Source organism: Hemitrygon akajei, chromosome 18 (assembly GCF_048418815.1).
Source record: "Hemitrygon akajei chromosome 18, sHemAka1.3, whole genome shotgun sequence".
NCBI classification, from domain to species: domain Eukaryota; kingdom Metazoa; phylum Chordata; class Chondrichthyes; order Myliobatiformes; family Dasyatidae; genus Hemitrygon; species Hemitrygon akajei.
Genome location: NC_133141.1, coordinates 68,096,149 through 68,114,080, shown reverse-complemented (window position 1 = coordinate 68,114,080; position 17,932 = coordinate 68,096,149). Strand labels below are relative to the sequence as shown.

General features: G+C 47.2%; 1 protein-coding gene across 1 annotated transcript in view; it reads right to left on the bottom strand.

Moving 5' to 3' along the window:
- Positions 1 to 2,096: 2,096 nt before the first annotated feature.
- The window catches only part of LOC140741509 (insulin-like growth factor 2 mRNA-binding protein 3), a 161,261-nt gene continuing 145,425 nt past the window's right edge, over positions 2,097 to 17,932 (bottom strand). The window contains exons 5-7 of the mRNA XM_073071796.1: positions 16,711 to 16,774; positions 9,998 to 10,252; positions 2,097 to 2,407 (exon numbers count right to left, since the gene is read on the bottom strand). Coding sequence (XP_072927897.1) covers positions 2,269 to 2,407; positions 9,998 to 10,252; positions 16,711 to 16,774 — 458 coding nt within the window. The 3' untranslated portion in view covers positions 2,097 to 2,268. The remainder of the gene's footprint in view (positions 2,408 to 9,997; positions 10,253 to 16,710; positions 16,775 to 17,932) is intronic.

Genomic DNA, 17,932 nt, shown 5'->3' with positions numbered 1-17,932 from the left:
TGTCGGTGTCACAGTGAGGGGTGTGGGGTGTGGGGTGTGTCAGTGTCACAGTGAGGGGTGAGGGGTGTGTCGGTGTCACAGTGAGGGGTGTGGGGAGTGTCGGTGTCACAGTGAGGGGTGAGGGGTGTGGGGTGTGTCGGTGTCACAGTGAGGGGTGTGGGGTGAGGGGTGTGTCGGTGTCACAGTGAGGGGTGAGGGGTGTGGGGTGTGTCGGTGTCACAGTGAGGGGTGTGGGGTGTGTCAGTGTCACAGTGAGGGGGGAGGGGTGAGGGGTGTGTCGGTGTCACAGTGAGGGGTGTGGTGTGTGTCAGTGTCACAGTGAGGGGTGAGGGGTGTGGGGTGTGTCGGTGTCACAGTGAGGGGTGAGGGGTGTGTCGGTGTCACAGTGAGGGGTGAGGGGTGTGGGGTGTGTCGATGTCACAGTGAGGGGTGTGGGGTGTGTCGGTGTCACAGTGAGGTGTGAGGGGTGTGTCAGTGTCACAGTGAGGGGTGTGGGGTGTGTCGGTGTCACAGTGAGGGGTGAGGGGTGTGTCGGTGTCACAGTGAGGTGTGAGGGGTGTGTCAGTGTCACAGTGAGGGGTGTGGGGTGTGTCAGTGTCACAGTGAGGGGTGAGGGGTGTGGGGTGTGTCAGTGTCACAGTGAGGGGTGTGGGGTGTGTCGGTGTCTTAGTGAGGGGTGAGGGGTGTGTCGGTTTCACGGTGAGTGGTGTGGGGTGTGTCGGTGTCACACTGAGGGGTGAGGGGTGGGTCAGTGTCACAGTGAAGGGGTGTGGGGTGTGTCGGTGTCACAGTGAGGGGTGAGGGGTGTGTGGTGTGTCAGTGTCACAGTGAGGGGTGAGGGGTGTGGGGTGTGTCGGTGTCACAGTGAGGGGTGTGGGGTGTGTCGGTGTCACAGTGAGGGGTGAGGGGTGTGTGGTGTGTCAGTGTCACAGTGAGGGGTGAGGGGTGTGTCAGTGTCACAGTGAGGGGTGAGGGGTGTGTCAGTGTCACAGTGAGGGGTGTGGGGTGAGGGGTGTGTCGGTGTCACAGTGAGGGGTGTGGGGTGTGAGGTGTGTCGGTGTCACAGTAAGGGGTGTGGGGTTTGTCGGTGTCACAGTGAGGGGTGTGGGGAGTGTCGGTGTCACAGTGAGGGGTGAGGGGTGAGGGGTGTGTCAGTGTCACAGTGAGGGGTGTGGGGTGTGGGGTGTGTCGGTGTCACAGTGAGGGGTGTGGGGTGTGTCGGTGTCACAGTGAGGGGTGAGGGGTGTGTGGTGTGTCAGTGTCACAGTGAGGGGTGTGGGGTGTGTCAGTGTCACAGTGAGGGGTGAGGGGTGTGGGGTGTGTCAGTGTCACAGTGTGGGGTGAGCGGTGTGTCAGTGTCACAGTGAGGGGTGAGGGGTGTGGGGTGTGTCAGTGTCACAGTGAGGGGTGAGGGGTGTGTCAGTGTCACAGTGAGGGGTGAGGGGTGTGGTGTGTGTCGGTGTCACAGTGAGGGGTGAGGGGTGGGTCAGTGTCGCAGTGAGGGGTGAGGGGTGAGGGGTGTGTCGGTGTCACAGTGAGGGGTGAGGGGTGTGGGGTGTGTCGGTGTCTCAGTGAGGGGTGAGGGGTGAGGGGTGTGTCGGTGTCACAGTGAGGGGTGAGGGGTGTGGGGTGTGTCGGTGTCACGGTGAGGGGTGAGGGGTGTGTCAGTGTCACAGTGAGGGGTGTGGGGTGTGTCAGTGTCACGGTGAGGGGTGAGGGGTGTGTCGGTGTCACAGTGAGGGGTGAGGGGTGTGGGGTGTGTCAGTGTCACAGTGAGGGGTGAGGGGTGTGTCGGTGTCTCAGTGAGGGGTGTGGGGTGTGTCGGTGTCACAGTGAGGGGTGAGGGGTGTGGGGTGTGTCAGTGTCACAGTGAGGGGTGAGGGGTGTGTCAGTGTCACAGTGAGGGGTAAGGGGTGTGTCGGTGTCACAGTGAGGGGTGAGGGGTGTGGGGTGTGTCGGTGTCACGGTGAGGGGTGAGGAGTGTGGGGTGTGTCAGTGTCACAGTGAGGGGTGAGGGGTGTGTCAGTTTCACAGTGAGGGGTGAGGGGTGTGGGGTGTGTCGGTGTCACAGTGAGGGGTGAGGGGAGTGTCGGTGTCTCAGTGAGGGGTGAGGGGTGAGGGGTGAGGGGTGAGGGGAGTGTCGGTGTCTCAGTGAGGGGTGAGGGGTGAGGGGTGGGTCAGTGTCACAGTGTGTGTGTTTTTATCCATTTGGATAGGGACAGAGTTCTGTAAGCTGCTGTGAAAACCTGTCCACCACAACGCCGTTACCTACATTTTGATGGCCTGTGCCTCCTGGTGCATGATGTCGAGGATCATCCTGCAGGCCGCTGAGCAGCCCTCTGCCGTCGAGTGGATGCTGATCGGTTTCTCTGCCGCGCCTGCGTTCTCCTTTCGATGAACATCGATCCTGCACAAAGACACTCACGCTGAATCTCTTCTCTCTCCTCCCTCAGTTGACTGCATTTTTGTAACCCGTTCTCACCGCAAACTGCCTGTGCCCTTTTCACCCTTCGGTCCATCTCATTAGAAGTCTATTGAACTGAACTTTATCTCACAGTTTACCATAGTTTGAACTTGAACTTTATTGATTATCTGCACCACACTGTATCTGGAAATTCTAGTCCTTTGTTTGTATTCATCTCGAGAGGTGGAGAATATAAGAGAACGGATATACTCCTGTGTCACATTGGTGAGTATTGTGAGTAGTTTTTGACCATAAGACTATGAGATATAGGAGCAGAATTTGGCCATTAAACCTATCAAGTCTCTTCCACCATTTCCTTTCAGCCTCCTGATTTCTCCCCATGGCCCTTCATCAACCTATCAACCATTGCCTTACATATGTCCGATGACCTGGCCTCCACAGCCACGAATTCCGTGGATTCAGCACTCTCGAGCTGAAGAAATTCCTCCTCATCTCCGTTCTAAAAGTACACCCCTCTATTCTGAGGCTGGGTCCTCTGCTCTTTGACTCCTCACCATAACAAATATCCTTTCCACATCCACTCTATTGAGGCCTTTTACCATTCGATAGGTTTCTTCAATTTTTTTATTTGGATAAGGTATTCATAAGTATTACATAAATGTTTTTACATATAAAGCCTTTTCTATTTTTTACATATGTATAAATCTATATATATTTATACATTCACAAGTACACACTAAAATGGTATTTAAAGAAAAATAATTAGGCACTTAAATAGACATTTATGTGCAATTGTAATTCCACACTATTAAACTAAATAATAATAATTGTTGTTAAAAAGTTAGTCATAGTAGTGGTTGAATAATAATTTCCGTGTATCTCTTCTCATCCATTTCTTTCTTGTCCAAAATAATGTGTGTAACCCTATCTAAATTCCATCATAGGTCAAGTCAAGTCACTTTTATTGTCATTTCGACCATAGCTGCTGGTACAGTACATAGTAAAAAATGAGACAACGTTTTTCAGGACCATGGTGTTACATGACACAGTACAAAAACTAGACTGAACTATGTAAAAAAACAACACAGAGAAAGTTACACCAGACTACAGACCTACACAGGACTGCATAAAGTACACAAAACAGTGCAGGCATTACAATAAATAATAAACAGGACAATAGGACAAGGTGTCAGTCCAGGCTCTGGGTATTGAGGAGTCTGATGGCTTGGGGGAAGAAACTGTTACATAGCCTGGCCGTGAGAGCCCGAATGCTTCGGAGCCTTTTCCCAGACGGCAGGAGGGAGAAGAGTTTGTATGAGGGGTGCACGGGGTCCTTCATAATGCTGTTTGCTTTGCGGATGCAGCGTGTGGTGTAAATGTCTGTGATGGCGGGAAGAGAGACCCCAATGATCTTCTCAGCTGACCTCACTATCAGCTGCAGGGTCTTGCGATCTGAGAATGTGCAATTTCCGAACCAGGCAGTGATGCAGCTGCTCAGGATGCTCTCAATACAACCCCTGTAGAATGTGATGAGGATGGGGGGAGTGGGAAATGGACTTTCCTCAGCCTTCGCAGAAAGTAGAGACGCTGCTGGGCTTTCTTTGCTATGGAGCTGGTGTTGAGGGACCAGGTGAGATTCTCCGTCAGGTGAACACCAAGAAATTTGGTGCTCTTAACGATCTCTACCGAGGAGCTGTCGATGTTCAGCGGGGAGTGGTCGCTCCGTGCCCTCCTGAAGTCAACAACCATCTCTTTTGTTTTGTTCACATTCAGAGACAGGTTGTTGGTTCTGCACCAGTCCGTTAGCCGCTGCACCCCCTCTCTGTGAGCTGACTCGTCGCTTACAGAGGTGTTTGTATCTTAACATATTCACGTTTGCTCCCACCCATAAACATACTTATCCAATTCCTGTGTACCTACGTACTTCAAATTATCTTTTTCTCCCCCCAAATCTTTTCCTTTACTTCTGATAATTCCACGTTTTCCAGAAATAAAACAGTGAACATTCAAACCAAGGGAGCTTACATTAACACTATTACCATGTTGATGAGCAAAGGAGTATGAACCATTAGGAGAATCATCTACCATTTACCTTTCAATAGGTTTCAATGAGGTCACCCCTCATTCTTGTGAATTTCAGTGAGTACAGGCCCTGAGCCATCAAACGCTCCTCATATGATCAGCCTTTCCATCCCAGAATCGTCTTAACGAACCTCCTTTGAATCCTCTTCAATGTCAGTATGTCGTGTCTTAGATAAGGGGCCCAAAACTGCTCCCAATACTCAGTGAGGCCTCACCAATGCCTTATAAAGTCTCAACATTACATCCTCGTTTTTATATTCGAGTCCTCTTGAAATGAATGCTAACATTGCATTTGCCTTCCTCATCACAGACTCAACCTGCAAATTAACCTTTAGGGGAATCCTGCACAAGGATTCCCAAGTCCCTTTGCAGCTCGTAATTTTGAATTTACTCTCCATTTCGAAAATAACCAACCCCATCATTTCTTCTAGCAAAGTGCATGATCATACACTTCCCGACACTGTATTCCATCTGACATTTCTTTTTCTCCTCGTCTGTCTAAGCCTCTCTACTTACTCAAAACTACCTGCCCCTCCAGCTATCTGAACGTCATCTGCAAACTTTGCAACAAAGCCTTCAATTCCATCATCCAAACCATTGACATATAACTTAAAAAGAATCGGTCTCAACACAGACCCTTTTGGACAACACTATTTACCAGCAGCCAGCCAGAAAAGGCTCCCTTTATTTTCACTCTTTGCCTCCTGCCAGCCAGCCACTGCTTTACCCATGCTAGAATCTTTCCTGTAATACCATGGGCTCGTTGCTTGTTAAGCAATCTCATGTGTGACAACTTATCAAAGGCCAAATACACAACATCAACCAATTCTCCTTTGTCTATGCTCCTTGTTATTTCTTCAAAGAATTCCAACAAATTTGTCAGGCAAGATTTTCCCTTGAGGAAACCATGCTGACTACGGCCTATTTTATTATGTGTCTCCAAGTAACCCGAAACCACGTCCTTAACAATCAACTCCAACATCTTCCCAACCACTGAGGTCAGACTAACTGGCCTATCATTTCCTTTCTTCGGCCTCTCTCTCTTCTTGAAGAGTGGAGTGACATTTGCAATTTTCCAGACTTCCGGAGCCTTTTCAGAATCCAGTATTTCTTGAAAGATCATTACAAATGCTTCCACATCTCTTCAGCCATCTCTTTCAGAAGCCTGGGGTGTAGACCATCTTCCCAGCTGACTTATCTACCATCTGACCTTTCAGCTTCCCGGGAACCTTCTCCATAGTAATATTACCGTCACACACTTCATGACCCCTGAGACCCGGAACTTCACCATACAGCGAGTGTTTTCCACAGTGATGCAAAGTACTTATTCAGTTCACCCATTATATCCATATCCCCCATCACTAGCTCTCCAGCATCGGTCCAATATCCACTCTTGCCTCTCTTTTACACTTTAAGTGTCAGAAGAAACTTTAATATTATTGGCTAGCTTACTTTAGCATTCCATCTATATCTTAATGACTTTTTTAGTTGCCTTCTGTTGGTTTTTAAAAGCTTCCCAAGCCTCTAACTTCCTACTAATCTTTGCTCTATTTTTTGCCCTCTTTTTGGCTGTTATGCTGGCTTTGACTTCTCTTGTCAGCCATGGTTGCATCATCTTGCCTTTACAATGCTTCTTTCTCTTTGGGATATACAAACTCCATTTCCAGAAAAGTTGGGATATTTTCCAAAATGCAATAAAAACAAAATTCTGTGATATGTTAATTCACGTGAACATTTATTTAACTGAAAAAAGTACAAAGAAAAGATTTTCAATAGTTTTACTGACCAACTTAATTGTATTTTGTAAATATACACAAATTTAGAATTTGATGGCTGCAACACACTCAACAAAAGTTGGGCCAGAGTTAAAATAAGATAGAAAAGTGCACAGAATATTCAAGTAACACCGGTTTGGAAAACTCCACATTAAGCAGGCTAATTGGTAGCAGGTGAGGTATCATGACTGGGTATAAAAGTATCGTCCATCAAAGGCTCAGTCTTTGCAAGCAAGGATGGGTCGTGGCTCACCCCTTTGTGCCAAAATTCATGAGAGAATTATTAGTCAGTTCAAAAGGAACATTTCCCAATGCAAGACTGCAGAGAATTTAGGTCTTTCAACATCTACTGTACATAATATTGTGAAAAGATTCAGAGAATTCAGTGACATCTCAGTGCGTAACGGGCAAGGTCGGAAACCACTGTTGAATGTGCGTGATCTTTGAGTCCTCAGGAGGCACTGCCTAAGAAACCGTCATGCTACTGTGACAATTATAGCCACCTGGGCTCGGGAGTACTTTGGAAAATCACTGTCACTTAACACAGTCCATCACTGCATCCAGAAATGCAACTTGAAACTGTATGACACAAGGAGGAAGCCATACATCAACTCTATGCAGAAACGCCGGTGAGTTCTCTGGGCCCGAGCTCATCTCAGATGGACTGAAAGACTGTGGAACCGTGTGCTGTGGTCAGATGAGTCCACATTTCAGCTAGTTTTCGGAAAAAACGGGCGTCGAGTTCTCCATGCCAAAGATGAAAACGAACATTCTGATTGTTATCAGCGAAAGGTGCAAAAGCCAGCATCTGTGATGGTATGGGGGTGCATCAGTGCCCACGGCATGGGTGAGTTGCAGGTATGTGAAGGTACCATTGACTCTGAAGTGTATATTAGGATTTTAGAGAGACATATGTTGCCATCAAGGCAACGTCTCTTCCCGGGACGTCCATGCTTATTTCAGCGGGACAATGCCAGACCACAATCTGCACGGGCTACAACAGCGTGGCTTTGTAGACACAGAGTGCGTGTGCTTGACTGGCCTGCTGCCAGTCCAGATCTATCTCCTATTGAAAATGTATGGCACATCATGAAGAGGAGAATCAGACAACGGAGACCACAGACTGCTGAGCAGCTGAAGTCTTATATCAAGCAAGAATGGACAAAATTTCCAATTGCAAATCTACTACAATTAGTATCCTCAGTTCCAAAACGATTAAAAAGTGTTATTAAAAGGAAAGGTGATGTAACACAATGGTAAACATGCCTCTGTCCCAACTTTTGTTGAGTGTGTTGCAGCCATCAAATTCTAAATGTGTGTATATTTACAAAATACAATTAAGTTGGTCAGTAAAACTATTGAAAATCTTTTCTTTGTACTTTTGTCAGCTAAATAAAGGTTCACGTGAATTAACATATCACAGATTTTGGTTTTTATTGCATTTTGGAAAATATCCCAACTTTTCTGGAAATGGGGTTTGTATATATCCTGTACTTCCAAATTGCTTCTGGAGATTCCAGCCACTGCCTTTCTGTCGTCATCATTGCCAGTATTCCCCCTCCAATCAATTCTGGCCAGCTCCTCGCTCATGTCTCTGTAATTCCTTTTCCTCCACTGTAATATTGATACATCTGACTTTAGCTTCTCCTCAAATTTCTAGGAATTCTATCATATTATGACCAAACTAAGTAACAAACAGTCACCCAATGATCAATACCCAAAGTACTTGGGAGTCAGTCACACTAGATTGAACTCTCTCATATAAGATCCACCTTCAAAATGTTGCAAAGAAACTAAAATCTAGAATGGTCATGATCAGGAAGATAGCAGGAAGATATGAATGTCTAGACTAGCACTATGTTTCTCAGTCGCCGAATTTTACGTCCCATCGTCAATTCACAGCTTCATACTTCTATAAGAATAATCTCAGGAGCCCTCAAATCCACACCCGTCCAAAGGCTCCCAACAATTGCACTCCCGGAGAACAGTTTTAGCAAAATTCTACAACCGTATCCAAAATATGTCCAACAACATTCCGGCTCGAAAACTCATTGAAGATGTTCCTTCAACTTCCCAAAAACCTTTCTACCACTCCTATGACGAACACACTGAATGGCAACAATAAAAGCACACCAAGACGCCCCCAGGCGGAGATCTGATCGACGACCCCATCTTGCTTCTCCTGGGCTTTACTACAGCTACCAGAAAGAACTGGATAGCCACAGATAGACTCAGAAGTTGACATGCCAAAACAGTGCGAACACTACACTGATGGGGTGCACGACACACCCCAGCTTGCCCCCCCACCTAGTCCAAACATGCCCTCTTACTAAGATCGGGGACGGCTTTGCCGCTGCCCGTCAATGTGGCCACGAGCTGGAGGAGTGGCCTGACAAAAAACAATCAGAGATAAACACCTGCCATATGATAACTGACCCCCAAGGGTTCTTTTACCTTAAGCTCCCTCATCAATCCTGGTTCATTGCACAACACCCAATCCAGAATCGTTGATCTCCTAGTGGGCTCAACCACGAGCTGCTGGAAAAAGCCACCTCATAGGCATTCGAGAAAATTCCTCTCTTGGGTTCCAGCACCAATCTGATTTTCCCAATCTACTTGCATATTGAAATCCCCCATGACTGTGGTAACATTGTCCTTTTGGCATGGATTTTCTATCTCCCATTGTCATTTGTGGACCACATCCTTACTACTGTTTGAGGGTCTGTATACAGCTCCCATCAGGGTCTTTTCATCCTTGCAGTTCCTTACCTCTACCCACATAAATTCTACACCTTCCGACTATTGTTACCTCTTGCTAATGAGTTGATTTCATTTTTTACCAAGAAGCAACACCACCCCTCTGCTTCCTTGCCTGAGCTTTCTATTCAATGTGTTTCCTTGGATGTTTTGATCCCCATATCTAAGAAAGGATGTGCTGGCATTGGAGAGGGTCCAGAGGAGGTTCATGAAAACGACCCTGGGAATGAACTGGTTAATGTATGAGGAACACTTGACGGCTCTGGGCCTGTACTCGCTGGAGTTTAGAGAATGACGGGGGATGTGGAATCTCATTGAAATGTACCAAATATTGAAATGTACCAAATATTGAAAGGCCTAGACAGACTGGATGTGAAGAAGATGTTTCCTATAGTGAGTGAATCTAGGACCAGAGGGCACAGCCTCAGAATAGAGTAACATCCATTTAGAACAGAGATGAGGAGGAATTTCTTTATCCAGAGGAAGGTGAATCTGCGGAATTCATTGCCACAGACGGCTGTGGAGGCCAAGTCATTGGGTATATTTAAAGCAGAGGTTGATAGATTCTTGATCAGTAAAGGCGTCAAATGTTACAGGGAGAAGACAAGAGAATCGGGTTGAGAAGGAGAATAAATTAGCCACGATTGAATGGTGGAGCAGACTCAATTTGCCAAATGGTCTAATTTTGCTCCTGAGTCTTAAGGTCTTATGGCCCATCCCCCTTCTCAATTCTACCTTCAGGAAGAAGACCCACACTCAATGCTTTAGAAACAGTTTCTTCTCCTCCGTCATCTGAATTCTGAATAATCGATGAACCCATGAACACTACCTAGCTAGTTTGGCACTATTTATGTTTTAATGTATTTATAATTGAGACATAATAACTTTCTAGGTCTCGCAGTGTATTTTTCTGTCTTTCATAAAGCTGATTCTGATTCTGAAGGTACTGAAGTCTTACTTGGACTGTGTCTGTTTCGTGATGTTTCGAATGGTGGCTCCTTCCTTCCCAATGATGGCTCCCACAAACTGGGTGGGGACAAGAATCCGCAGGGGAATGTCGAACTGCTGCTTCATGGTGCTGGCTGAGCCTTGCTGAGGATGCCCCCTGCCGCTGAAGCCTCTGCGGCCCACTTCCTGGCCCTGCTCGTCTGGGATGTAGGTGACGGTCAGGCTGTAAGAATCCAACTGGTGGCCGTTCAGTTTGGATATGGCTCTGAGGGGAGAGAGGAAGGTTCAGAAACCAGTCATGCTGCTGCTTAAAGATAAGGATTAAAGATTAGCTTTATTTGCCATATACACATCAAAACGAACAGTGAAACGCACCAACACCGTACAAGCATGTGATGGGGGAAGCACACAAGTGTCGGCACACATCCAATACCAAAATAGCATGCCCTCAACTTATGAACTCAGTCTTATGAAGGGTCTCAGTCCCTGCTGCCTGAACTGCTGAGTTACTCTGGCATTTAGTGAGTGTTACTCTGGATTTCCAGCGTCTGCAGAATATTTTGTGTAACTAACTCTAACCTGTACGTCTTCGGAAGGTGGGAGGGTACCAGGTCTCCTGGAGGAAATCTACTCGCTCACGGGGAGAATGTACAAGCTCTTTACAGACAGCAGTGAGTCACTGGTACTGTAATAGGAACACTAACCGTGTCGTCTACGAACCTGCACTCTTCAATGAAAACAGTGCTGACCAGGCACAGTCTGTTTCACCACATCCAAACTGACCATTGTTACATACCCCATGGGTATCTTGTCACAATACTGTCACATGACCATGATGTAATTGAGTATGATGTAATGGTCTTGTGATGGTGGACTGATGTAATTTCCCACCAGTGAGAGGTCATGTGATGGCCTGTTTCAACAGGTATAAAAGGGGAAAGACTTCCTGTGACACAGGTTAGTTTGTGGTTTAATTCGTCAGTTACTCCGTTGTGCTGCTTTTCGTCTCATGACGCAGTTTTGTTTTAAAGTGGAGTTTTACTTTCTATCTTAAGCCTCGAAGGTTATTGCCGGCAGTTTCACCAAACACTGCCAGTTGTGATTCGGTTTCTACCTTTGCAATTCAGTCGGAGAGTGAAGAACTTAACAAAGTATGGAAAACCCGAAGGATCGAGTAAACTTGGTGTCATCAGCGGTAAAACAGGATCAACCTTATTTAATCTTCGTTCAAGGAATTAGTATCCTGCATCTGAGATAGCTCCTGCATCGTGAAAGCAGAAAGAACTGGATGCAGCGTTTCGCCAAGGAAAGGTCAGTCCCTTTAAGCCGTTCTACAAACCCCATTTCCAGAAAAGTTGGGATATTTTCCAAAATGCAATAAAAACAAAATTCTGTGATACGTTAATTCACGTGAACCTTTATTTAACTGAAAAAAGTACAAAGAAAAGATTTTCAATAGTTTTACTGACCAACTTAATTGTATTTTGTAAATATACACAAATTTAGAATTTGATGGCTGCAACACACTCAACAAAAGCTGGGACAGTTAGAATAAGATTGAAAAGTGCACAGAATATTCAAGTAACACCGGTTTGGAAGACTCCACATTACGCAGGCTAATTGGCAGCAGGTGAGGTATCATGACTGGGTATAAAAGTAGCGTTTATCAAAGGCTCAGTCTTTGCAAGCAAGGATGGGTCGTGGCTCACCCCTTTGTGCCAAAATTCGTGAGAGAATTGTTAGTCAGTTCAAAAGGAACATTTCCCAACACAAGACTGCAGAGAATTTAGGTCTTTCAACATCTAGAGTACATAATATTGTGAAAAGATTCAGAGAATTCAGAGACATCTCAGTGCGTAAAGGGCAAGGTCGGAAACCACTGTTGAATGTGCGTGATCTTCGAGCCCTCAGGAGGCACTGCCTAAGAAACCGTCATGATACTGTGACAATTATAGCCACCTGGGCTCGGGAGTACTTCGGAAAACCATTGTCACTTAACACAGTCCGTCGCTGCATCCAGAAATGCAACCTGAAACTGTATTACGCAAGGAGGAAGCCACACATCAACTCTATGCAGAAATGCCGGCGAGTTCTCTGGGCCCGAGCTCATCTCAGATGGACCAAAAGACTGTGGAACCGTGTGCTGTGGTCAGATGAGTCCACATTTCAGCTAGTTTTCGGAAAAAACGGGCGTCGAGTTCTCCGTGCCAAAGATGAAAACGACCATCCTGATTGTTATCAGCAAAAGGTGCAAAAGCCAGCATCTGTGATGGTATGGGGGTGCATCAGCGCCCACGGCATGGGTGAGTTGCATGTATGTGAAGGTACCATTGACTCTGAGGTGAATATTAGGATTTTAGAGAGACATGTTGCCATCAAGGTGACGTCTCTTCCCGGGACGTCCATGCTTATTTCAGCGGGACAATGCCAGACCACATTCTGCACGGGCTACACCAGCGTGGCTTTGTAGACACAGAGTGCGTGTGCTTGACTGGCCTGCTGCCAGTCCAGATCTATCTCCTATTGAAAATGTATGGTGCATCATGAAGAGGAGAATCAGACAACGGAGACCACGGTCTGTTGAGCAGCTGAAGTCTTATAGCAAGCAAGAATGGACAAAATTTCCAATTGCAAATCTACTACAATTAGTATCCTCAGTTCCAAAACGATTAAAAAGTGTTATTAAAAGGAAAGGTGATGTAACACAATGGTAAACATGCCTCTGTCCCAACTTTTGTTGAGTGTGTTGCAGCCATCAAATTCTAAATTTGTGTATATTTACAAAATACAATTAAGTTGGTCAGTAAAACTATTGAAAATCTTTTCTTTGTACTTTTGTCAGTTAAATAAAGGTTCACGTGAATTAACGTATCACAGATTTTGGTTTTTATTCCATTTTGGAAAATCTCCCAACTTTTCTGGAAATGGGGTTTTGTATTTCCTTCGTCGCAAATCCTTCAGGTAAGGCATATTTCGGCTGGGATCAGCAGTAACGTCACGTCATTGAGGAATTCATTACTTCAGGAAAGTCTCTCCTAATTTACTGTGTAAAACATTTGGACTTTTGCATTTACCACTTTTAAGAACTGTGTTTGCATTTACCACTTTAAGAACTGTTTGAGTTGCTGTATAGCAGTTAACTTTTGGTTAAGTTAGTCATTTGTTTACTTTTCATTTGTTGTTGAGCTGAGTTTTAAATAAATGTTTTATTTGTTTATAAAAAACCTGTCTCAATTCTATATTCATTGTTGCCGTATCGTAACACCATCAACAAAGAAAGGTTAACTGGTTCTTCTTCCAGATGCTGCTTCACCTGCTGAGCGATTCCAGCATTTTAGCTCATAGGCCTGCCTGTTAGGCCCAACAGGAAAGGATTTGCTAAATTTAATTTAATCCCAGTCTGTATCCCTGTTTTCATAGAGGATGGATGTTAATCCTAGGAAAAGAGGTAGGGAAGGTTTACTTCAAAGTTCACAGTACAGCACTGTGCAAAAGTCTTAGATTTTTTATATGGTTTCAGATGGTAGGGCCTCCACAGAGCCCAGATCGCAAGCGAGACAGCCAGAGTCTGCAGAAGAGCTGTGGCAAATTCTCCAAGATGCTCGGAACAACCTACCAGCCTAAGAGAATTGATGCAGTTTTAAAAGTCAAGGGTGGTCACACCAAAGATTGATTTGATTTAGTTTTTTGGTGTTTACCGCTCTTTATAGAAAATCTTTTGATCAAAGTTCAAAGTACATTTATTGTAAGGTTTGTATACATTATACAACCTTCAGATTCATCTCCTTACAGGCAGCCACAAAACAAAGAAACCCAAAAGAACCCGTAAAGATACTTGACAACCACCCCATGTGCAGAGAGAAAGAAAAATATCAAATTGTGCAAACAATAAAAGTAAGCAACCAGCGCTTAGAATGAAAGTGAGTCCCCAGATACAAAACCTGGACCAACCGGACCAGGCCCACAGCCTCAGCCTCAATTCATCACACAGCTGAGTAAGCATCGCGGAGCCTGGAGCAGGCCCACAGGCTCTGAATCAGTGCAGAAAAGAGCAGAGTAAACATCATAGAGCAGCGAGCAGAACTGGCCCATCCTTTGTCTCCAGTATTTAAATTGTCCAAACATCAGGTTGTTCCTCGCTCTAGGACCCAGGGTCCTGTTGCTTCAATACCCTCTGGGCCTGGACCCCGCCACCAGGCTCTGGCCCGTTCCTGACCTTTCCAAATTGGCCCGGCGTTTAGATCAATCAAACCTCACCCCCAGTTTCCTCCAATTTCCATTGCCGACTCCGTCTCGAATATGCCTCGACCCCTCTCCGACACTAACTCACACCCAGAAGCTTCGACCCACAAGTCAGCTTCACATTTGCATTGTCCACAGTGATTGCTTACCACAATTTTTATAGAAAAATTATTATTAATAAAGTATTTAGTTGTATTCTTGCTTTGGGGACCACCAGTAAGTTGTCACCAGTCTTCAGTAGCTCCTTCTTAAACTGCAATCTTTTCATGACATTACTTTTGAAAGCATCTTCACTTTACAGAATTCTTTTACATGTGCTTAAGACTTTTGCACAGTGCTGTGTGGTTTCGAGGGCACGTGCTTTATGAGAGGCTGGACAAACTTTGGCTGTTTTCTCTGGAGCCACAGAAGCTCAGTGGAGATCTGACCGAGGTTATGAAAGACATCGACAGAGTAGCCAGGGAGTATCTGTTTCCCAGGGCTGAAATGTCTAATACCAGAGGGCATACATTGAAGGTGAGAGGGGTAGGTTTAAGGGGGATGTGAGGGGTAAGTTTTTCACTCAGAGTGGTGCATGCCTGGAATGCGCTGCCTGGTGGTAGAGGCAAATTTATTTGCTCTTAAGAGAAGTTTGGAGAGGCACATGGATGTGAGGGAGATGGAGGGATATGGACATGGTGTAGGTAGCAGGGATTAGCGTTTGGGTATTTTTGATTTACTTTTTTGCTGGTTCAGCACAACATTGTGGCCGAATGGCGTGTTCCTACGCTGTACCAAATACTGTACAACCTTGAGATTCATCTTCTTGCAGCCTGTTATGGTCCGGTCCAGAGCCCACATTCCGGGTCTTGATCTGGTCTGCGGACTCCGGACTCCGGGTCTTGTGGCCGTCCCTCCATTCGCCCTTGAGCCCAATTAGTCACACCTGTGGATCACCGTGGCTTGTTGGGGCTCAAGGAGGCGTACCTGATGCCCATCGGCTGGCGGTGTATATAGGGGGCTCTGGGGACTGAGTGGAGTTGGGGGGTCGTCCTGCCTATCCTGTTCCTCGGTTGTCCTGGCTTGGAGTTCCCCTCATTAAAGATGAGTTCTTTGAGTAAATCTGGCAGTCACCCTGGACCTAGTTTCCTTCCTATCCCTTGCCTCCGTTGGGTAAGCCTGGCCAGACTGCCATTGCCTGGCGGGGGACACTACCCCTTTCCATCCCTCGCTGGTGACAGGTTGTGCCCTGCAACCTACCCAGATGCCCCGCGACCTGCACAGGCCCCCGTGTTCCTGCCTGGGAGGTCGGGCCCTGCCCAGGAGTTATGTGGCCCGCCCAGTGAACTTCGGGATCCTCCTTGCCTGAACTCCGGGATCCTCCTGCTTGCCTGAATTCTAAGACTCTCTCGGAACCCCAGAATCACCTTGAACGTCACGTCCCTCACGCACACCATGGTCTCCACGTCTTGTCTATCGTTTAATTGTTCCCGTCCTGCCTCTAATACTTCAGTGCCTGCGTTCTGCGCTTGGGTCCAGTCTCCTGTCCCCGTATGACAACAGCCATAAAACAAAGAAACACAATTTAATTCACAAAAAAACCCCAAACCACAGAGAGTGTCAAATGTCCAACGTGCGACAAAAAATAACAAATTGTGCAAGAATAAAAACAGGAAACAAATAAACTGTACATTCCTCGAAAGTGAGTCCACAGCAGTGGAGTCAGTTCAGTGCTGAGGGAGTGCCGATGGCTGCAGGCCGCAGCTGCCCAGTCAGTTCAGTGCTGAGGGAGTGCCGATGGCTGCAGGCCGCAGCTGCCCAGTCAGTTCAGTGCTGAGGGGAGTGCCGATGGCTGCAGGCCGCAGCTGCCCAGGTCAGTTCAGTGCTGAGGGAGTGCCGATGCTGCAGGCCGCAGCTGCCCAGTCAGTTCAGTGCTGAGGGAGTGCCGATGGCTGCAGGCCGCAGCTGCCCAGTCAGTTCAGTGCTGAGGGAGTGCCGATGGCTGCAGGCCGCAGCTGCCCAGTCAGTTCAGTGCTGAGGGAGTGCCGATGGCTGCAGGCCCGCAGCTGCCCAGTCAGTTCAGTGCTGAAGTAAAACCTCACTGAGTCGTGAGCTGAAAACTGGTTCATCCTCTGCCCTCGGACTCGATGCCTTATATTTTTAAAATCTGAGCGAGGAAAATGGAGGGATAGAGATGTTGTAGAGGCAGAGGAGATAGTTTAGTTGGCCATCTGATGACTAATTTAATTGGTTCAGCACAACATTGTGGGCCGAAGGGCCTGTTCCTGAGCTGTACTGTTCTACGTCCTTTGAAAGAAGGTGGGGGGATCATCTACATATCGATTTGTACCCACCCAACGAAACCGAGGGCCATGCAGTTCAGGAAGGGGCTCACTCCTACCTTCTGCACTTCTCTTGGTCACATCCTGTAAAAAAGGAGTGCGCAACACAACAAGCGACAGGCACAACGGACAGCCCCCACCCCCGTGCTGTGATACTCACTGCCTGGCTTGGTCCTTGGTCCCGTACGTAACATTCACGACTGCCGATTCCGTTTCCGTGTTCACTGGACAAAACAGAAAGCAGGTTATCAGACACTCCTAGGATGGTGTGAATTCTGTCACCGAGTCACAGTGTCTGACTCCAAATTGAGAGCTGGACTCAGCCCAACACAACGGCGGCCTGTTTGGGGACCATGAGGCATGGGAGACCAATCAGGCCATTCGGCCCATCGAGTCTGATCCACCATTCCATCATGGCTGATTTATTATCCCTCTTAACCCCATTCTCCAGCTTTCTCTCCATAACCGTTAACGCTCTGACTAATCATGAACTATCAATCTCCAATGACTCGGCCTCCTCAGCAGTCTGTGGCAATAAATTCACAGATTCACCACTTTCTGCTGAAGCAATTCCTCCTCATCTCTGTTCCAAATGCATGCCTCTATATTCTGAGGTGTTTTAAGAATTTATTTTAAAAAGAATTGAACTCTGCCAAGGACGGTCCCAAGCCTGGGCTGTGAAATGAGGCTAACAATCCCATCTTGTAAAATCCCAAAGCAACAGAAATGCCGGCAGGAGCTAAGGGAAAGGAAAGACCTTTGAAGATGGGTTACACCTGCCGACAAAGTGAAAAAACTAGCCCAGGACAGAGGACTCGGGACAAGCTACTGTCAATGACTGATGCAACAGCAGGGCCGATGGGTTTCAGAAGCAAGATGCTAACTGAAATCTTTATACAACCAAGAGCAGGGAACGAGGCAGGAGAGAGGACAAGGTTGAGAATCTTCTAAGGACAGATCGCACATCCCTCTTCTCCCCTCACTCCCCTCTGGTCAGATCCTCCACCTCCCCTCACTCCCCTCTGTCAGATCCCCCTCCTCCCCTCACTCCCCCTCTGTCAGATCCCCCACCTCCCCTCACTCCTTCACCTCCCCTCTGTCAGATCCCCCAACTCCCCTCACTCCCCTCTGTCAGATCCCCTCCTCCCCTCACTCCCTCACTCCCCTCTGTCAGATCCCCCTCCTCCCCTCACTCCCCTCCTCACTCACTCCCTTCTGCCAGATCCCCACCTCCCCTCACTCCCTCACTCACCTCTGTCCAGATCCCCCTCCTCCCCTTCCCCTCCTCCCCTCACTCCCCTCCTCACTCACTCCCTTCTGCCAGATCCCCGTCTTCCCCACTCCCCTCCTCCCCCTCACTCCCCCTCTGTCAGATCCCCCAC